The following is a 23,080-nucleotide window of genomic DNA, read 5'->3' as shown; positions in this document are numbered from 1 at the left end:
TTGATGTGATTTCAATCTTAATTATTAAACTTGTTTTGTGGCATAACATGATCTGTCCTGGAGAATGTCTCATGTGCACTTGAGAAGGATGTATTCTGATGCTTTTGGATGGAAAGTTGTACATATGTCTGTAACATGTTGTCTGGGCCAATGTTACTTTATTGATTTTCAGCATGGATGATTTATCATTGATGTAAGTGGGGTATTAAAGTTCTCTACTATGGGTGAATTGCTATGCATTTTTCCCTTAGATTTATTAATATTTGTTTTATATATCAGGTACCCCTTTGTTGGGTACATTGGGAGAAATGTTGTGTCTTCTTGTTGGATGACTGACCCATTTATCATTATGTAATGATCTTCTTTTGAAAGTCTATATTTAGAACAGACAATATATCCCAACTTTCATTAGGTTTTTATTTGCATGTGATTATCTTTTTCCATCCCTTTACATTCAGTCTGTGTCCTTACATCAGAAGTGAGCAGTGAATAGATAGGTCTTGTCTTTTTATCCATTCAGCCATTCTATGTCTTTTGACTGAAGAATTTATTTGTATTTAAAGTAGTTACTGATAGGTATGTACTTACTGCCATTTGTTAATTATTTTCTGGCTGTTTTGTAGTTACTCTCTGTTCATTGCTTTTCCAGCTCTCTCCCTTTATGATCTGATGGGGTTTTTTTAGTTGTATGCTTATATTTCTTACTCTTTCTCTTTTGTGTATCTATATATTTTTTGCTTTGTGGTTACCACAACCGTGGTATATGCTGTTACATATAATAACAGTCTATTTTAAGTTGATAATTATTAAAACTTGATCACGTTCTAAAGCTCTACATTTTTGTTCTCCCCCTAACATTTTGTTTTTCATGTCGCAATTTCTATATTTTATGTATCTCTAACTGATTATTGTAGTTATAAGTATTTTTACTACTTTTGTCTTTAACCTCATACTAGCTTTATAAGTGATCATTCCTCTTTTTTTCCTATATATTTACCCATGAGATTTATACTTTCAACTGTTCCTTGTTACTAATTAGCACCCCTTCATTTCAACTTAAAGAAGTCCCTTTACCATTTCTTGTTAGGCTGGTCTAGTGGTGATGAACTCCTTTCCGTTTTGCTTGTCTGGAAAACTCTTTATCTCTCCTTCAATTTTGAAGGACATTGTTGCTGGGCAGGGCATTCTTGGTTGGCAGATATGTTCCTTTCAGCACTTTGAATATATCGTGTCACTCCCTTCTGGCCTATAAAATTTCTCCTGAGAAATCTGATAGTTTTACGGGGGTTTCCTTGTATATAACAAGTTGCTTTTCTCTTCCTGCTTTTAATATTCTTGTCTTTAACTTTTGACCCTTTCATTATAATGTCTTGGCGTGGGTCTCTTTGGGTTCTCTTGTTTGACTTCCTGGATCTGGACATCTCAGTTCCACCCCAGAGATTCTGTTTTAATTTTCTAGGTCACAGCCCTGGTCAAGAGGAGTTTTAAAATTCTCCAATGGATGTTAATGCATGATCAAGATTGAGAACCACTGCTTTAAACTGCTCAGTTCAGAAAGGACTGTCTGAGCAAAACCTCCCCATGGTAGAGTCAGCACAGGTTAGGCTGAGTGCTCACCTGCAGTACTTGAGAGGAGTCCCCGAGAACTCACTGCCATCAGACTCAGGCTCAGATCGGTTCTCAAAGTCAGAAATTCGAAACACAGATAAGCTGGCATTCACATAGCCAACCATGCACCTGAAAGAGAAAACAAATGCTATAATTAGATCTCTGATCACTTCTGCATCCAATTCAATAAAGGCTCTACTTCCTAGAAGCTCTTGCACTTGTAAATGCCTTTAGCTGGCTCTGCCTTGTCACAAGCACTCAGGGCACACCGCAAATCCTGGTATGTGAAATCAGGAACAAGTCATTCTTTTATTCTGGTACTTTTTGTTCAAAATCATCATATAGAACATCACTGCACCAATCACTACTTCAGCGAAATAGGTGAAAGACAGCATTGCATAATCAGTACAAATTATAGGCAAGTCACTGCTTCTTTTCCTTGATGATATAAACACACATGCACATATAAACACATTCCTTTATTAATGAATATCTATATTCTCTCATAATGTCATGAATGTGACTGGTGTGACCATGACTCCCTCCCAACTCACATCCCTTGCTACAGTCATGATAGACTACATTCTCTGTCATGCTTTTGTTCAGGTTGTCTTTTCTATTGGGATTCCCTATTCATTTCTTTATAAGTGGAAATAGTGCTCCTTTCCCATGACCAACTGAAATGGCACGCTTTCTGGGAAGATGTCCTAATCCTGGCCAAAAAGTTCATTCCCTCCTCTGTATGGTGTTGCACTTAACTTCACCATTACCATACAGCTTGTGCTAGAGTTGGCTGCATACATGTAGGTCTTTAGATTGTAGTTGTTTTTGGAGAACAGGTATCCTAGGTATTTTTGTTTCCTAGGATGGTCTTATGTAGTGTAGGAATCCAGTAAATACCAAATTCAATTGATTTCATATGGGCATATAGACTACTGCCTATACACCGCGGGGATAATAAGCTTCTTGAGGACACAGCTTCCATTCTGGACTGGGAGTTAGTATATTATAATACTAAAAACTTGGATTAGAGGGGTCAGATTGTAGCTCTTCTGCTTTCTAGTCATGCAAATTCAGCAAGTTATGTAACTTCCTTAGACAACCACAGGGCCTACCTAATAGGGTCATTGTGGGGATTAAATGGGGATTAAATGAAATGATACCTGTAAAGCAAGTGTGACAGAGTGCTTAACCTATAGCAAGATCTTAATTAAGTGTGAATGGCTATTATGAATTTTATTTATTTATTTTACCTTGCAGGAGATCAACAAATAATTATAATTTAATGAGTAAATCATAACTTCAAATTACCCTTCATTAACTTGTCTGGCATGATTACTCCAAGCTGCTGAACACTGAACCAAAACAATGACACAAACACAGTACTGAGACCACATGAGTTCTGTATGTTGTCTTGCTCAAGACAAATCACAGGGGTTTTATCATGGCCTTAAAAAAATGAAGCAAGCAGAAAGACCCATTTGTCAAGTCACTCATGGATGAAACAAATGGTCAGTGGGTGTGTAACATGCCTTAATCCAACTGGCAGGAGGTCTCCCCTACAACTCATCAGAAGGACAATTTGGAACTGCCTAGAACATGACATGAAAGAAAATTAGTGCCTTGATTATTAGCCCTCACAGAGAGGGGAGCCAGCTTTTGTGAGCTATAACATATAGCAGAGTCTTCTCAAGACCCAAACAGTGAGAAAGGAAAGTTCCTCTGGAAACTGGCAGAAAACAGACCCAACACTGAAATGAAATATTTACAACCCCTCCTGCACTCTTTCTTATCTCCCAAAGCAGCCCTGTGGCTTTATTAAGATTAAGCTGCAGTTTGATGGCTGCTCTGTCCAAAAACTCAATTGAGGAAAAGTCTAAATTTAAATAAAATACTGGTCTCATGGACCAATACCCAGCCTTCAAAATAAAGAGGCTATATCTTTGAACTATTTATTAAGCATATTCATGTATTGTCAGTCATAAATCCAAGTTGAAAATATGCCTTTGGTGGGTTCCTGTACTCCTGTGTATAAAGCATCACACATGGACACAGTCCATGTGTGTATACACACACACACACACCCACACACACACACACCACACACACATATATACACACCTAGTTATCAGCTGTGTAAGTCTCCCTTCCATATCCTTCCACAATCAGGGAAGAAGAGGGACTGCTAATACTGAACTGGCTAGGCATTTCTCAAAGTCTTTTCACTGTGGTAGAATCTTCACTATTGTCCATAATAAGCAGTTGAGGCAGTCATCAAATCAGGGAAATAGATTTCCCACAGTCACCTGTATGAAGTTTCGCCAGTGCATTCATGTGTCAACTCAGTGACCTACTGTTACAAGCAGGGAGGCCACAGGCAGTGGCAGATCCCATCTGTCCCTGTTTGCTAGCAGGAGATCTCTATACCCTCACTGTGACACACTACCAGCTGCCAGTTAGAGAACAATGAAGCACTGACGTTCAGGCAGAGGTAAGAGATACAGAGAGGAGGTATCAGACAAACAAAGAGTTTTCTGTGAATATAAAATAATGAAGTTAATTTTCTTAAGCGGTTGGTAGATGGCCTCTGAAGGTACTTCCAAAAAGGAGATTCAGAAAATATCTTACGTAGGGTAGCAGTATTTAATTAGGATGCATACCTCTTCCAGTAACTTCTGCAAAGACCACATTCATTTAAATGTGAGAATAATGGTTTTAAAACCATTCATGACTAATTGTTTCAATCCTTTACTACAAGGAAAAAGATGAGCGAGTAGTATCACTAATAATCAGTTTTAAGGGAAAGAACAGAACCAGAAATTGACTTTTGAGTTTGTAGATTCCTGACCAAAATTACTGCAGAGTATCTTTGAGTTTTGCTATTCATTTGCCTTTGAGGTTTTACATATAGTGACACAAATGGCATGGGGATAGGACTCAAATGATGAAAAAGCTAGGAGAAATCAGATCTGGTTTACGCATTAAAGTCAAATGTGCCTTATAGATAAATGACAAATTTATATATTAACTTATCTATAGATACTTAGGCTAATGAGATGAGACAGAAGAAAGTGGAATTCTGACTTATTGCAATAAAAATGCCAGACATCATGAAAAAGGAAGATTCAATCTCTGTACAGTAGGCTTTATGTTTTTAAATACAACTTTGCAATTGGTTATGATGTTGATCTATTGGATTATAATTTGCACAAATATCTTGCAAACTAAGTAATGTATTTGTGATTCATTCTGTGACAATTTGAGAATTGTGTCCTTGATCAAGTCTCTAACTCCTTATGATACCACTATTTATACATGAAAATCAGCTTTGGTTTAGATCACTAAATCAGATCTATACCTCACAATAGTCCTAAGGCCTGCATATATCTTTAGAGAATGTTCCACAAGTCTAGCCTGATAACAACAGTAATTAGTTTCTCACATTCAATGGATGGGTAGGGGAGCTCAAAATGGTTATTTGTGCTATTTGAAAATAATTTTAGTTGATTAAAATTTAGTTCTGATTAACAGAACAATTTTATAGTATACAACTTCAACTGTGCTTTGTAATTTCTGTCCTCTGATGCATACCTGGAGGAGATTTTAGTTCTCTAAGCACTTTTCTAAAAAGGTTTATATGAAGATCTCTTGAAAGAGACAGTGACTTCATTTTACAAACCATAAACAATCTGAGCAGGGGCATTGGTCCAGGAATCCACCTACTGTAGGCTGTAGTCAAAAGGAAGGAATTTCTTGAGAGGAGAGATGAAATATTTGAAACATTCTCGTGTACCCACTGTGTGGAGAACATTGTCTCAAATTATGGCATTCCTTTCATGTTCAGATCTGGCTGGAAAAGGAGAATGTCTTCCCCTCTATGCCACTGAAGATGCATTCCCTGAACACTCATGACAGTAGGAAGACTGTGTTGGAGAGCACATCCAGGGAGCAGTTGAGATATCCTGTCATAGGGACAAGGGGCATGTGAACTGAGTGACTCTGGATATATGCATGAAATTATCCTTGGAGAAGCCAGGGAAAGCTGAAAAATGGTGAGAATTCGGAGAAAGGTAGTTGGTTTGGTTGCAGTACTTTTGATTTAGAGTAAGTTTCGTTGAAAGATGGCATTTCTACAGGTGCATTAAATCATAATAAGAAATTGGACATACTACCTCAAAAGCCTTAACATTCTAAATTTTGACAATGCTGCTCCCCTATTAGTTAAATCATTTCTAAAGAATTTTTATCAGGAAAAAAACTTAAAAAGGATAATAGAGTAGTTGGTGGGGCAGAAAATAAGATTCATGAAGAATGAATACAAATGCAACTATTTGAAAACAAGAAAAATGACCAATGGATTAGAGATAGAAGGTAGATCTATAAATACTGAAAGTGGGCAGAAGACTCATAAGTGAAAGAGAAAAGTTATTTATAAAAAATAGCTCAGGGGAGCCTAAGAAAACTGAAACAAGGAGGCTATTAGGGAAATTTTAAACCCCATGAACACTGTCTTAAATCTAAAATTGTCAACATTCTAAAGCTTGATTCACTATCATAAATGTACATATATGTTTCCACTTTATTTTTGGTTCCCCCAAACCAAGACAGTTTCATTCTATTTGGGGGTAAAAGAATTTAAATAACCATTGGAATGTAAACCCCTGGAGTTCTCTCCTGTAGATGAGCTGATTGACAATTTATTGGCAATGGCCCTGAGGGCTGTTTTGTTCAGGATGGAGAGCACTGTATGAGTCTAGGCTTTGCCTTCATGTGGGTTCCATAGGTACTCTGCCTTGATATTCTGGACTTAACCTCTAATCTCTTTCTGCTCTTCAAAGTGAGGGTAATAATGCATGTCCCACTCCTAGGGTTGTTTTGAGAGTCAAATGCAAAACAGATGGGAAAGTGGTTTAAACAAAGGCAAGCTTTTCCAGGCTCAGTCAAGCAGAGAATGTTGGCATCAGTTACAATTAGAAAGAGTATGTGAGTAGTACAGCATAAGTCTTTAAATCTCTTAAAATGGGATGGCATGTTCACTTAAAGTTGCTAGATAATTAGTGTCTAATGTCCACATGGTTATTATAGTAAAGAACTTTATAGAAGCTTCTTCAAATAGCTGGAATGTAGGTTTTATTACATTCAGCTGTCCATGCCTTAGAGTACTTATGTAGGATTAATAATGAAATTGGACCTAGACCAGGGGTGCATAAATTTGGCTGACTTGATTTGGTGGCACTTTACTCCTTGGGGCTAATTGAATCACAGTGGCTATACAGGATTAGTTTAGTTCTGAAAGTAAACCCAAAGGTAGGGCTGCCTGTGCAGGTAATCATAGCCCATGTGGGATGACTTCTGGGGCATTGAAAAGACTCCCAAACATATCCTACTCTGACCTACAAACCTCTAAATTCTACAATTAGAATTGATTATTTTTACTCTAGCCAAACAGGTATTTTTCTCCCACTAAAGTATGTTAAGAAATCTAGGGGCATGCTATAATTTGGCCTGGGCTTTACCTCACGAGAAATACCCAGAAAGCCCTGACTTTTGGGAATCACTTAGGTGATGCCATAGAATTGAATCTGCCTGGGATCATATATACATTGGTTAGGTCAGTAGCCAGGAAGGATTACTTATTCTACAAATACTTATTGAGTATCTATAGGGTATTTATCACGTGGTTGTATATTTCCCATGTAGAATTTGTAGAATCTCCATATGATGATACAAGAGTAATCAGATTATAACTGTCCTCTTAAAATAAAAATGATATAACTATACTATATCATGTGCTATTCTTTTGTCTACACACATTAGTATACCACACATTTCTCAATTCATAGTGGGCACAGATCATGGATAGGGGAAATGACTAATTGCTGCTCTCACACTGGATTCCACCTAGAACTTGTCTGACCTATATTGACCCCACCTCTTCAGGATGTGTTTTCTTTGGCTAAAAGCATCATCATAATTTCACCTCCCTCCCCCACTCCCCACCATTCTAATCCTGGGTTACTCCAGTGCAGAAGCTTCTGTCTGAGTGAACCAGCATCACACAGTGCATAGGAAATGGGATTTCATGATAGTTTTATGACAAACTTACTTTTGTCCAGCTTCTCCTTGACCTGCACAAGGTCCATACTTATAAGCATACACCAAGCGAGGAATAAAGTCAGATGTTATTGCTATGACAAATGCATTTGTAATAACAGAGAGAATTCCAATGCCTTCAAGAATTCCATACCAAATTCCTATTCAAGGAGAAGTGTTATATTAGTTCCAGACATAACAGTAGAGATAATAAACACAAAAAACAACTGGGGTAAGTAATTTCAATAGTCCTTTCCATGGATCCTTACATCCCAAATACTGGCACTTGTAACCAACAGTAAGAATTTGTACTTGCAAATATCTTGTCACTGAAGGAGTTCCTGTGGAAGTACTAATGTTCATCACTTAACAACTCAGTCAGGATCAGACTTAAGTCAGAGAGTTCTGGTCAATGATGAGGCACCAATATGCTAGCCAGTAAGATGGGCACTCACACTGTCAAGCCAATACCAGCCTGGGAGCTCCTGAAGCATGCTGACATCTGTGTGGGCCCAGTCCCTGTTGCATTGGCCCAGGGTAGGTGCTCACTGAATGTGTGTTTGTTTCATACGGAAGTTAAAGAACACTGTGAGCCAAGTGTATCCACATTCAATTCTTCTGTACACATTGGCTAAGTGCCTGCTGCCTCTGTACTAAGAACTGGATGCAGAAATGAATCAAAGGTGGTCTCTGACCCCAGGCAGTTCTCAAGAGGCTGCATCTGATTCAACTCAGCTTTCTCATCAAAGACCAAAGGCCATCTCTGTCTTTAGAAAAACTGGATCATGATTTCTGTGACTAAGGCAAACGTTTAGGGGAAGGGTAAAACAAAGTAAAGCAAATGGAGGATTACTTTAAAAAGGATGTAAGTGATAAGCCAATATTTTAGATTCCAAGTTCTTAAGATAGAAATAACCAAACTGAGAATCTATTTAAGCACAAATTCTCTAGTACCAGAAATAATATTTCTGAAAAGGTAGCTTTACTTGTCTAATATTATTTAAAGCTAACATAATTATTCTCTTGCAAGAATTATTAAGTCATCTTACATGGAAACCATAAGTAAAAATCTAAAGTTGGTATCTGATTTTATCCACTAGATGGTTAATATCTTAAAACAATTCAAATCTAACTTACCTATGTCTTTGGCCCTTGAAGCTAAAGGTCGTCTCCACTGTGTGACAAATTTGTAAGCATCAAGTCGGATTTCAATTATGTTGTTCAGTAAGGCCAGAAGTGGTGCTAGGGGAAAAGCTGCCACAAAGATAGTTGTGAATCCAAACTGAAGAACTAGAGAATAGAAAAGGAAAAAGAACAAAGAGTATTGGTTTTTTATTACTATTTTCAAAAGGATAATAATCTGAATGTGTCCATGTCTTCACCCATATTTTTCCCAATATAGAAGCATAGGAAACATCTCTACAGAAAAATGGCCAGGACACTGGAGAAACAGGCACTTCCTGGGCCTGAAAGTAATGACATCCTAGGAGAAATGACCACACCTAAGATGCAGATCTTGTTTTCTAAATACCATTTTCTAATAAATGGAACAGAGGTCCTTGAATAAATGTTTGATTCTAGAGCTACAGCAGGGAAAATACAAGGGGAGTCTGGAATATCTCATGATGTTAGGAAGTCCTTGAAATAGAATGGGGAACATATCAGTAGAACACAGGACAAACTTGAAGAAGCTACCAATAGCCAAAGCTGGAACAATATATACAACAAAATAGATAATGATAGTATTGAGTTACAATCCAAAGACTAAGTATATAAGTCCATACCGATATAAATAACTGAATAAATGGGGGAGAAGGTATAGCTCGTCCTTATGGCAGAATTTTAATTAGCAAATTAGAAAACAAATGTGTAAAAATAAATCTAAAGGAATGTTAAAAATAGAAAATCACTAGTGGTCAAAAACATCACAATAGTAATTGTTGCAGGCGAGAATCACCAAAGAATGATAGTGAAAAAATAGGACATTTGTATATTCTCAAAGTATCTCCCTTCATGATAGTAATTACAAAGGGAAAAACATTATCCTTACCGTGGAAAAACCTGGTAGCCATCACCTTCACCAAGTAAATATTACCAATAATAAGACATATTGACATCCCATACCACTATATGATGTACTGAGGTGCGTACATCATTTCTGTGGTGTGGTATGGACATTTCCACCACATTAATTCTTCCAATCCACGAACACAGGATGTCTTCATTTGTGTTTTCTTCAGTTTCATTCAGCAAAGTCTTGTAGTTTTCATTGTACACATCTTTCACTTCCTTGGTTAAATTTATTCTTAGTTATTGATTTTGATGCTATTATAAATGGAACAGTTTTCTTTATTTCTCTTTCAGATGTTTCATTATTAGTGTATAGAAATGCAAATGATTTCAGTTGATTGTATATCCTACAACTTTACTGAAATTGTTTAGTGCTGACAGTTTTGTTTTTGTTTTGGTTGAGTCTTTGAAATTTCCTATATGCAAAATCATATCATCTGCAAATAGTGACAATTTTACTTCTTTTCTGATCTGGATCCCTTTTCTTTGTCTTGCCTAATTGTGCTAACTAGGACTTCCAGTACTATATTGAGTAAAAGTAGGGAGAGTGGACATTCTTGTCTTCTTTATCTTAAAGAAAAGCTTTCAATTGTTCTCCACTGAGTATAATATTAGATTTAGGTTTATCATGTATGGCTTTTATATTTTGAGGGATGTTCCTTCTATACCCAATATGTTGGAAGTTTTTATTTTTTTATTTTTATTTTTTTTTAATTTTTTTTAACATTTATTTATTTTTGAAATAGAGAGAGACAGAGCATGAACGGGGGAGGGTCAGAGCGAGGGAGATGCAGAATCTGAAACAGGCTCCAGGCTCTGAGCTGTCAGCACAGAGCCTGATGCAGGGCTCGAACTCACGGACCACGAGATCATGACCTGAGCCGAAGTCGGCCGCTTAACCGACTGAGCCACCCAGGCGCCCCTTGAAAGTTTTTATAATGAGAAGATAATGTATTTATCCAATGCTTTTTCTGATGCTATTGAGATAATCATATGATTTTTATCTCTCATTCTATTAATGGATTACAGTTGACTTGCATATTTTCAACCAACCTGAATCCCAAAGATAAATCCCATGTGGTCATGATTTTTGAAGTAAAGAACACATTAAGATGATTAGTTTGCTAATATTTTGTTGAGAATTTTTGCATTTATATTTACCCATTGGCCTTTAGTATCAGGGTAATGTTGGCTTCACAGAATGAGTTTGGAAGTTTTCTCTCTTCTATTTTTTGGAATAGTTTGAGAAGGATTGGTATTATTTTTCTTTACATGTTTAATAGAATCCATTAGTGAAGCCATATGGTCCCAGGGTTTGCTGTGGTGGGATATTTTTTTATTATCAGCTTATTCTCTTTACTTGTTAGTGGTCTGTTCAGATTTTCTATTCCTTCTTGATTTGCTCTTGAGGTTGTATTTTTAGAAATATATCCATTTCTTCTGGTTACTTAATTTGTCAGCATGTAATTTTTCATTAGAGCCTCTTATTATCCTATGTATTTCAAAGTACCTGTTGTATTATCTCCTTTTTCATTTCTAATTTTGAGTCTTCTCTTTTCCTTAGTCTAGCTAAAGATTTGTAAATTATGTTTACTTTTTCAGCACATTAGCTCTCAGTTTTGTTGATTTTGTCTATTGGTTTTCTGGTCTCTATTTCATTTATTTCAGCTCTGATATTATTATTTCCTTCCTCCTGGTAACTTTGGGCATAGTTTGTTCTTTTTTTCTAGTTTATTGAGGTATAAAGTTAGGTTATGTGAAAGCTTTTTAATTTCTTAATATATCATTTATTGCTATAATTTTACTTTTAAAAACTGTCTTTGTTACTTCTGGGGAAGAGAGCAGAGTAAAAATATCCTAAGCTCACCTTGTCCCCCTGGATACACCTAGATAACACCCACATCAGCGTAAATAACTGAGAAAATGACCCAAAGATGGGCAGAACAGACTTTTCACAACTAATCATACAGAGGCCACATAAAAAATGGAATCAAAGAGGAAATCAAAGAATACATGGAGACAAATGAAAATGAAAATACAATGATCCTAAATCTTTGGGATGTAGCAAAAACTGTTCTAAGAGGGAAGATTATAGTAATACAGACCTACCTCATGAAGTAAGAAAAATCTCAAACAAGCTAACCTTAAAATTAAAGGAGCTAGAAAAAAGAACAAACAAAACCCCAAAACCAGTAGAAATAAAGAAAAAAGATTACAAAAGAAATAGAAAATTAAAACACATTAGGACAAATCAATGAAACCAGGAGGTAGTTCTTTGAAAAGATCAACATAAATGATAAACTTTTAGTCAGACTCACATAAACAAAATCAGTAAATGAAAAAGGAGAAATAATAACCAACATCACAGCTATACAAAAGATTATAAGAGAACATTATGTAAACTATATGCCAACAAATTGGGACAACCTAGAAGAAAGGAATAATTTCCTAATATATAATCTCCTAAAACTAGATCAGGAAGAAATAGAAAATTGAACAGATTGATTACCAGCAATGGAATTGAATCAGTAATCAAAAACTCCCAACAAACAAAAGTTCAGGACAGATAGACTCACAGAATTCTACCAAACATTTAAGGAAGAGTTAATTTCTATTCTTCTCAAACTACTCCTAAAGATAGAAGAGGAAGGAAAACATCCAAATTAATTCTATGAGGCCAGAATTACCCTGATACCAAAACCAGATAAAGATATCACAAAAGTGAGAACTATAAGCCAGTATTTCTGATGAACACAAATGCAAAAATCCTCAACAAAATATTAGCTAATCAAATCAAATATACACTAAAAAAAGCATTCACCATGATCAAGGGGGGATTCCTGTGATACAAGGGTGGCTCAAATTCATAAATGAATCAACACAATTCGTCAGTAAGACACAGGGTAAGAACCATATGATCATTTCAATAGATACAGAAAAAGCATTCAAACAAAATAAAATATCCATTCATGATAAAAAACCCTCACAAAGTAGGTTTAGGGGGAACGTATTTCAATTATATAAAGGCTATATATGAAAAACCCACAACTAACATCATACTTAATGGGGAAAAACTGAGACCTTCCCCCCACAATCAGGAACAAGGACGAAGATGTCCACTCTCACCCATTTTATTCAACATATTCCTGGAAGTACTAGCCACAGCAATCAGACAAGAAAAAGAATAAAAGGCATCCAAATTGCTAAGGAAGAAGTAAAACTTTCATTATTTGCAGATGACATGATCCATATAGGGGAAACCCTAAAAACTTCACCAAAAAAACCCTACCAACTAACACGGATAAATGAGTTCAGTAAAGTTGTGGGATGTAATATCAATATACAGAAATCAGTTGCATTTCCATATACTAATAATGAAGTAGCAGAAAGAGAAATTAGGAAAATAATCTCATTTACAATTGCACCCCAAATAATAAATATCTAGGAATAAACTTAACCAAGAACATGAAAAACCTGTACTCTGAAAACCATAAAACTTTGATCAAAGAAATCGAAGATGACACAAATGGAAATATATTCCATACTCATAGATTGGGAAAATTAATATTGTTAAAATGTCTATACTCCCCAAAGCAAATCTACAGATTTAATGAAATCTCTATCAAACACCAAGAATATTTTTCCTAAAACTAAAACAAATAATCCCAAAAATTTGTATGGAAATCACCAAAGACCCCCAAATATCTAAAACAATCTTGAAACAGAAGAACAAACTTGGAGGCATCATAATCCCAGATTTCAAGATATACCTCAAAGGTACAGTAATCAAAACACTATGGTACTGGCACAAAAATAGATACATAGATCCATGGAACACACAGAGAGTCCAGAAATAAACCAACAATTACATGGTCAAATAATCTATGACAAAGGAAGAACGATATACAATGGAAGACAGTCTCTTCAACAAATGCTGGGAAAATTGGACAGTACATGGAAAAGAATAAAACTGGACCACTTTGTCACTGCATACACAAAAATAAACTAAAAATGGATTAAAGGATCTAAAGGTGAGACCTGAAACCATAAAAATCCTAGAAGAGAGCCACACAGTAACTTCTCTGACATCGGCTGTAGCACATTTTTCTAGATATGTCTTCTAAGGCAAGGGAAACAAAAGCAAAAATAAACTATTGAGTACTATATCAAAATAAAAAGCTTTTGCACAGCAAAAGAACCATTCAAAAAACAAAGAGACAACCTGTTGAATGGAAGAAGATACTTGCAAATGATACATATGATAAGGAGTTAATATCCAAAATAAATAAAGAACTCACCAACCCCCTCCCCCAAATAATGAAATTAAAAGTTGGGGCAAAGACATGAACATACTGTTCTTCAAAAGAGGATATACAGATGGCCAACAGATACATTAAAGGGTGCTCAACATCATTCATCATCAGGGAAATGGAATCAAAACCACAATGAGATATTACCTCACACCTATTGGAATAGCTAAAATCAAAAGCACAAGAAACAGTGTTGGAGAGGATGTGGAAAAAAATGCACCCTTGTGCACTGCTGGTGGAAATGCAAATGGTGCAACCACTGTGGAAAAACAGTATGGAGGGTTCCTCAAAAACTGAAAATACTATTACCATATGATTCGGTTACTCCACTGTTCAGTATTTACCCAAAGAATACAAAAACACTAATTAAAAAAAATGCATCCCTATGTTTACTGCAGCATTATTACAATAGCTAAGTATACGGAAGCAATCCAGGAGTCCACTGATATAGGCATGAATGGATAAAGAGGTGGTATTTATATACAATGGGATACTCAGTCCATCCAAAAGGAAATGAAATCTTGTCATTTGCAACAACATGAGTGGATCTAGAGTGTACAATGCTAAGTGAAATAAATCAGTGAGATAAAAACAAAAACCATATGGTTTCACTCCTATGTGGTATTACGAAACAAAGCAAAAAAAAAAAAAAAGACAAAAAAAAAAAATCCTGACTCTTAAATACAAAAAAAACACTGGTAATTAACAGAGGGGAGGAAGCTGGAGGGCATGGGTAAAATAGGTGAAGGGGATGCTGAGTACACTTACCATGATGAGCCCTAGTAATGTATAGAATAGTTGAATCACTATATTGTACACCTGAAATTAATATAACACTCTATGTTAATTACATTGAAATAAAAAAAACTATCTTTGTCCTATAAGTTTTGGTATGCTGTGTTTCATTTTTATTTGTTTGGGATACTTTGTTTTCCCTTTTGATTTCTACTTTGACGCATTAGTTGTTCAGAAGTATGTTTTTAGTTTCCAACACATTTGTAGATTAGAACTTTCTTCTTGTAACTTTCCAGTTTTATACCACTGTGGTTGGAATATTTAGTTGGTATGATTTCAATCTTCTTAAATTTGTTGATTTTATGTCCTACCATATGATCTATCATGGAGAATATTCCATGTACACAATGAGAAGAATATGTATTCTGCTGTTGGATGGACTGTTCTATATATGTTTAAGTCCATTTGGTCTAATGTTTGGTTCAGTTCCAATGTTTCCTTGTTGATTTTCTGTCTGGGTGATTTATCCACTGCTGATAGTGGAGTATTGAGTCCTCTAGTATTATTGTACTGTTGGTCTATTTTCTCTTCAGATCTATTAGTATTTGCTTAATATATTTAGTGCTCTGATGCTGAGTTCATATATATTTATGACTATTATATCTTCTGATGTATTGCTTCCTTTATCATATATAATGACTTTGTCTTGTTACTGTTTTTGCCTGGAACTCTGTTTGACATAAGTATAGCTAATCCCACTTTCTTTTCATTTCTACTTGCATGGAGTATCTTCTTCCATTCCTTTACTTTGGGCCCATGTGTGTCTTTAGAATTGAAATGAGACTCCTGTAGGCAGCATATAGGTGACTCTTATTTTTTAATCCAGCCAGGCACCCTGTACCTTTTAATTGGTGAATTCAATTCATTTACATTTAGAGTGATTATGGATACATAGGAACTTACTACTGTCATCTTACCATAACCAATAACCTTTTGGCTATTTTGTATTTATTTTGTTTCTTTCTCCGTTGTTTCTTTCTACCCTCTGAAGCTGGTGTTTTCCATTGTAATATGCTCAGTCTTTTTTTTTTTTTTATGTTGCATGAATCTACTCCAGATTTTGCTTTGTGGTTACCATCAGGCTTACATAAAATATCTCACGAATAAAACAGTCCATTTATGCTGATAGCAACGTATCTTCATTTGCCTATAAAGCCTCCACACTTTTACACCTCCCTTTTTGTATTTTGATGTTACAATTTACTTCTTTTTATGCTGTCAATTCATTAACAAATTATAGTAGTTATAATTATTTTTAATCCTCTTTTCTTTCAATCTTATACTATAGTAAGGGGTTAATATACCATCCTATTACAGTCTTCTATTTTGAATTTATTTTTCGCCTTTACCAAAGTTTTATGTACTCTCAGATGTTTTTATGTCACAATCAGCATCTTTTCATTTTTAGCTTGAAGAACTCATCAACATTACTTGCAAGGGAGGTACTGTGGTGGTAAACGCTTTTAGCTTTTGTTGGGAAAGCCTTTATTTATTCTTCATATCAGAGGGAAAACTGCCAGGTAAGTGTTCTTGGTGGGTAATTTTTATCTTTCAGTACTTTAAATATGTCATTCCATGCTTCCTGGCCTGTAGAGTTTCTGCTGAGAATCTGCTGACAGCCTAATGAGGATTCTTCTTAGGTTACTTCCCCCCCCCCGCCCCACCTCACCTCCTGTCCCTGCTTCCTTTAAAATTCTTTATTACTGATTTCTAACAGTTTCATTATAATGTGTGTTGGAGAAGTTTGTTTGTTTGTTTTTTTGCATTGAGATAAGAGGGTGTTCAACTAGCTTTGTGCATTTGTGTGTCCAATTCCTTCCCAGGATTTAAGAAGTTTTCAGCTATTATTTTCTTTAAACAAACTCTCTGCCTCCTTATCCCTCTCTTCTCTTTCTGGTATAGCAGTTATTCTTATATTTGCCATTATAACTGAATCTGAGAGCTCTTATAGGGTTTCTTCAGTTTTTAAAAATCTAAATTCTCTATCCTTTAGTTCTATATTCCTATCCTCTAGGTCATTTATTTTTTCTTCCATCTGACTTTCTCTGTACCTAACCTATGCTCTCCATGTAATTCTTTATCTCATTTACTGAATTCTTCAGCTCCAGAATTTTTTTTTATAAATTCAATCTCTTTGGTAAAGAACTCCTTCTGTTCATTCATTTTATTCCTGAATTATTGAATTGCCTGAGTTTTCTTGTAGCTCACTGAATTTCTTCATAACAGTTTTGAATTCTTTATCAGTTAAATTATAATATTATGTGCCTTAGAATTTTGTTGCTGGAGAATTATTTTTCTTTTTGTAATACCATATTTCCTTGATTTTTCATAGCATTTAATGGTAGGAACCTCCAATTTTGCATTTGAAGTAGCAGACATTTTCCTTTGTTATGAATTTATGTTTACATTTCTTTTTTTTTAATGTTTATTTTTTTTTTATGAAATTTATTGACAAATTGGTTTCCATACAACACACCAGTGCTCATCCCAAAAGGTGCCCTCCTCAATACCCATCACCCACCCTCCCCTCCCCTCCCACCCCCCATCAACCCTCAGTTTGTTCTCAGTTTTTAACAGTCTCTTATGCTTTGGCTCTCTCCCACTCTAACCTCTTTTTTTTTTTTTTCCTTCCCCCCCCCCATGGGTTCCTGTTAAGTTTCTCAGGATCCACATAAGAGTGAAACCATATGGTATCTGTCTTTCTCTGTATGGCTTATTTCACTTAGCATTACACTCTCCAGTTCCATCCACGTTGCTACAAAGGGCCATATTTCATTTTTTCTCATTGCCACATAGTACTCCATTGTGTATATATACCACAATTTCTTTATCCATTCATCAGATGGACATTTAGGCTCTTTCCATAATTTGGCTATTGTTGAGAGTGCTGCTATGAACATTGGGGTACAAGTGCCCCTATGCATCAGTACTCCTGTATCCCTTGGATAAATTCCTAGCAGTGCTATTGCTGGGTCATAGGGTAGGTCTATTTTTAATTTCTGAGGAACCTCCACACTGCTTTCCAGAGCGGCTGCACCAATTTGCATTCCCACCCAAGTGCAAGAGGGTTCCCGTTTCTCCACATCCTCTCCAGCATCTATAGTCTCCTGATTTGTTCATTTTGGCCGCTCTGAACTGGGTGTGAGGTGATACTGAGTGTGGTTTTGATTTGTATTTCCCTGATAAGGAGCGACGCTGAACATCTTTTCATGTGCCTGTTGGCCATCTGGATGTCTTCTTTAGAGAAGTGTCTATCATGTTTTCTGCCCATTTCTTCACTGGGTTATTTGTTTTTCGGGTGTGGAGTTGGTGAGCTCTGTATAGATTTTAGATACTAGCTCTTTGTCCGATATGTCCATTGCAAATATCTTTTCCCATTCCGTTGGTTGCCTTTTAGTTTTGTTGGTTGTTTCCTTTGCTGTGCAGAAGCTTTTTATCTCATAAGGTCCCAGTAATTCACTTTTGCTTTAATTCCCTTGCCTTTGGGGATGTGTCGAATAAGAGATTGCTACGGCTGAGGTCAGAGAGATCTTTTCCTGCTTCTCCTCTAAGGTTTTGATGGTTTTCCTGTATCACATTTAGGTCCTTTATCCATTTTGAGTTTATTTTGTAAATGGTGTGAGAAAGTGGTCTAGTTTCAACCTTCTGCATGTTGCTGTCCAGTTCTCCCAGCACCATTTGTTAAAGAGGGCTGTCTTTTTTCCATTGGATGTTCTTTCCTGCTTTGTCAAAGATTAGTTGGCCTATACGTTTGTGGGTCTAGTTCTGGGTTTCTATTCTATTCCATTGGTCTGTGTGTCTGTTTTTGTGCAATGTTTACATTTCTTATAAGTCAACAGGCTACATGCCTATAACTTTTATAGTTTGCCAAACATATGGAAACTCTAGATGAAGAAATAGTAAACTATTGCTTTCAGGCCAGTTCCGGCCAGATCCCTGGTTTTGTTTCTTTTTGAAAACGATCTCTGAACTAAACATGGTTTTTTATATGTGAAGTGCTTATATTTATAAGTACTTGTATAATATTTTTCCTCTTGACTCCAAAGCTTAAATTATTTACTATCTAGCAAGGTTCTTGATCTCTGTTATCAGTTATGTTTTTTTCTACAAGAAAATGTTCCTTGTGCTGCTGTTAGGCAGATAAAGAGGGAGATGATCACTTCAAATATGGTCATTGATTAAGCTGGGCTGGTTTTAGATGGTAGTTTTATAAAGTGTGGTTCACCTCTGGTTTTTTTCTTGTTCTTGGCTGTGACTGAGAACCTGGTGAGTGTTTATTTTCTTAGTCCTGAAAGACTGTGAGAGGTTCAGTTCTGTCCTTTGTAAGATTTCAATGTTGCTCCTTAGCTTCTTCCTCATCACATCTTCAAAATATTACATTATTGGAGACAAAAAGTGGTTTTACATAAAGCTAAAAGGTCAACAGTAAACTAGGAAAATCCTAAACTGTTTACACATAATAACACATCTTCAAATGCATAAAAGAAAAGTTGACAGTACTAAAAGATAATAAATTCACGATCATATGTGGAATTTTAATATACCTTTTCTTAGTGAATAAAATAGTATCTTAGTAGATAATACTAGTAGAGAAAATAGTAGATAAAATAACTTAGTAATAAAGTAGACGAAGTATTAATAAGACCACAGAAGATAAAGACAACACAAACAGTGTTGACTAATTGACATATGTAGAGCATTATATCAAACAATTGCAGGACACACTTGAAGAACTCACCAAAATAGACAATATACCAGGGCATAAAGCAAATCTCATCATATATCAAACAACTGAATAATATAGAGAATATCCTCTGACCACAATGAAAATTAAATTAGAAATCAGTAACAGAGGGATAACTAGAACTAGAAAATTCCTCTTTTGATAGTAAGCAAACTATCTAAAACATGTAACATTACTAAGCAACATTACTAAAGTTGCTTACTTTATAACATAAACATAAAAGTAAGCAACATTACTAAAAAAAATACATAGATCAAATATTAATGGCAATGGAATATATCTTAACAATGAAAATAAAACATGCCAAAATTTATGGGATGCAGCTAAAGAAGTGTTCATAGAGAAAATTATAGCTCTAAATGCCTATATTGGATAAGAATAAAAGCTGAAAATCAGTGATTTAAGCTTCCCTCTTAAGATACTGGTAAAAGAGAAAATTGAGCCCAAATAACACATAGGAAAGGAAATAAAGATAAAAGCAGAAATGAATGAAATATAAGGCAAATGAGTAATAGAGAAATAAAATCAACAAAGCACAAGTTGGACTTTTTTTTTGGAAAAGATTAACAAGTCTCTTGACAGACTGTTAAAGAGAAAAAAGAAAAGTACAAACTATAGAATTATAAATGAAAAAGAGAACAATGTTACAGGCCTTATATAACAAAAAAGTTAAGAAAGGGTATTTCAAACAATTTTGTTCCACTAAATCTGAATATTTACACGAAATGGATAAATTTGTTAAAAAAACACTAAGAAACAGCTATCAAAATGGATACTCAAATAGAAAATTGAAATAGTCCTATAGCTATTAAGTAAATAAATATACATTAGAAATCTTCCCACAAAGAAAATTCCAAGTCTAGCTAACTTCACTGAGTTCTTCCAGATATGTATGTAAGAAATATAATCTTACACAAGCTGTTTAAGAGAATAGGAAAAAAGGGGGAAAAGTATCTGAATCAGAGGTCATCATAACAATGACACCAATTCCTGAAACATTACAAAAAGAAAGTATAGTATATGTTTCATGAACTTACATACAAATATTAGCAAATTAAATTTGGCAATACCAGCAAAAAAAGGATGACCAAGTGATTATTTTTTCCAAGTCTGCTAGGTCAGTGGAACAACCAATAAACTTTAACAACCAATAAAATCAATCAATGAAATTCATCACTTAATAAAGAAGAAACACATGATTGTAGATTTAGAAAAATGATTTGATAGAATTTAATTACAACTTATGATACGCTTAGCAACCTAGGGATATAAGTAAAGTTCTTAAACTTAACAAAAGGTATGTACATGGCAAGGTTGGGGGATAAATGAGTAGGCAGGGCACAGAGGATTTTAGGACAGTGAAATACTCTATTAATATTATAAGAATAGATATATGTCATAGTACATTTGTCCAAATCCATAGAATGTAAAACACCAAAAGTAAAGTAACTATGGACTTAGGGTGATTATGACGTGTTAATGTAGGTCATCCTTGGTAAGAAATGTGCCACTCTTCTCAATTTTGTGGTAAATCAAAAACTGCTCTAAAAACAAAGTCTTAAAAAAATCAATCAGACTTCCACCAACAGTGCAAGAGGGTTCCCCTTTCTGTGCATCCTCACCAACATCTGTTTTTTCCTGAGTTAATTTCAGCCATTCTGACAGGTGTGAGGTGGTATCTCATTATGGTTTTGATTTGTAATTTCCATGATGATGAGTGATGTTGAGGATCTTTTCATGTGTCTGTTGGCCATCTGGATGTCTGCTTTGGAAAACTGTCTATTCATGTCTTTTGCCCATTTCTTCACTAGATTATTTGTTTTTCAGTGTTGAGTTGGGTAAGTTCTTTATAGATTTTGGATACTAACCCTTTATCTGATATGTCATTTGCAAATATCTTCTCTATTCTGTTGGTTGCCCTTTTAGTTTTGCTGATTGCTTCCTTTGCTGTGCAGAAGCTTTTTATCTTGATGAGTCCTAATAGTTCATTTTTGCCTTTACTTTTCTTGCCTCTGGAGATATGTCAAGTAAAGAAGTTTGTTGCAAACCGAAGTGGAAGAGTTGCTGCTATCATCTGTAGGATTTTGATGGTTTCCTGTCTCGGATTTAGGTGTTTCATCCATTTGAGTTTATTTTTGTGTATGGTGTAAGAAAGTGGTCCAGGTTCATTCTTCTGCATGTTACTGTCCAGTTCTCCCAGCACTATGCTAAAAGAGACTTTCTTTTTCTATTGATACTCTTTGCTGCTTTCTTGAAGATTAGTTTGGCCATATATTTGTGGGCCCATTTCTGAGTTCTTATTATACCATTGATCTATGTGTCTGTTTTTGTGCCAGTACCATACTATCTTGATGATTACAGCTTTGTAATATGCTTAAAGTCAGAATTGTGATGTCTTCCACTTTGGTTTTCTCGTTCAGGACTGCTTTAGCTATCTGGGGCCTTTTGGGTTCCATATAATTTAAGCTTGTTTGTTCTAGCTCTGTGAAGAAGCTGGTATCATTAAAAAAAAAAATTTTTTTAAGTTTATTTATTTATTGAGAGAGAGGGGCAGAGAGAAGGAGAGACAGAATCCCAAGCAGCCTTTGAATCATCAGCACACTGCTCATGTGGGGCTCGAACTCACAAACCATAAAATCATGACCTGAGTTGAGACTGAGTTGGACACTCAACTGACTGCCACCAGGGGCCCTTGTTGGTGTTATTTTGATAGGGACTGCATTGAATGCAAACTGGTACAGCCACTCTGGAAAACAGTATGGAGGTCCTCAAAAAAATTAAAATAGAACTACCTTATGACCCAGCAATTGCACTAGCATGAATTTATCCAAAAGGATACAAAAATGCTGATGTGAAAGGGTATAATGCATCCCAATGTTTATAGCAGCACTATCAACAATAGCAAAGTATGGAAGGAGCCCACAGTCCATCAGCTGGTGTGTGTGTGGGGGACACACACACACACACACACACACACACACACACACAAAATGAAATACTACTTAGCAATGAAAAAGAATGAAATCTTGCCATTTGCAACAACGTGGATGGAATGAGAAGGTATTATGCTAAGCAAAATAAGTCAGAGAAAAACAGATATCATATGATTTCATTCATATTTGGAATTTGAGAAACAACAGATGAACATAGGGAATATAAAAGGAAACTGGACAGCACTGGACATGAATATGCAGAAGAATGAACCTGGACCATTTCTTATACCAAAGGAAAAATAAGATAAAAACAAGAGGGAGGCAAACCATAAAAGACTCTTAAATACAGAGACAAACTGAGGGTTGCTGGAGGTGGGAGGGTGGGGGACATTATGGAGGGCACTTTTTGGGATGAGCAGTGGGTGTCATATATAAGAGATAATCACTGGTTCTACTCATGAAGCCAAGACTACACTGTATTTAACTATCTTGAACTTAAAATTTAAAAACATTTTAAAAAAATCAAT

General features: G+C 35.5%; 1 protein-coding gene across 1 annotated transcript in view; it reads right to left on the bottom strand.

The window, feature by feature from the left end:
• The window catches only part of ANO4 (anoctamin 4), a 245,140-nt gene that overhangs the window by 15,570 nt on the left and 206,490 nt on the right, over window positions 1-23,080 (bottom strand). Inside the window, exons 23-25 of the mRNA XM_032593799.1 lie at window positions 8,839-8,991; window positions 7,715-7,862; window positions 1,618-1,737 (exon numbers count right to left, since the gene is read on the bottom strand). Of these exons, the coding sequence (XP_032449690.1) occupies window positions 1,618-1,737; window positions 7,715-7,862; window positions 8,839-8,991 (421 nt within the window). The remainder of the gene's footprint in view (window positions 1-1,617; window positions 1,738-7,714; window positions 7,863-8,838; window positions 8,992-23,080) is intronic.

The sequence above is a fragment of the Lynx canadensis genome, chromosome B4, assembly GCF_007474595.2.
Source record: "Lynx canadensis isolate LIC74 chromosome B4, mLynCan4.pri.v2, whole genome shotgun sequence".
Taxonomy (NCBI): Eukaryota; Metazoa; Chordata; class Mammalia; order Carnivora; family Felidae; genus Lynx; species Lynx canadensis.
The sequence above is the reverse complement of the archived record's forward strand: the minus strand, read 5'-3'. Positions and strand labels throughout refer to the sequence as shown.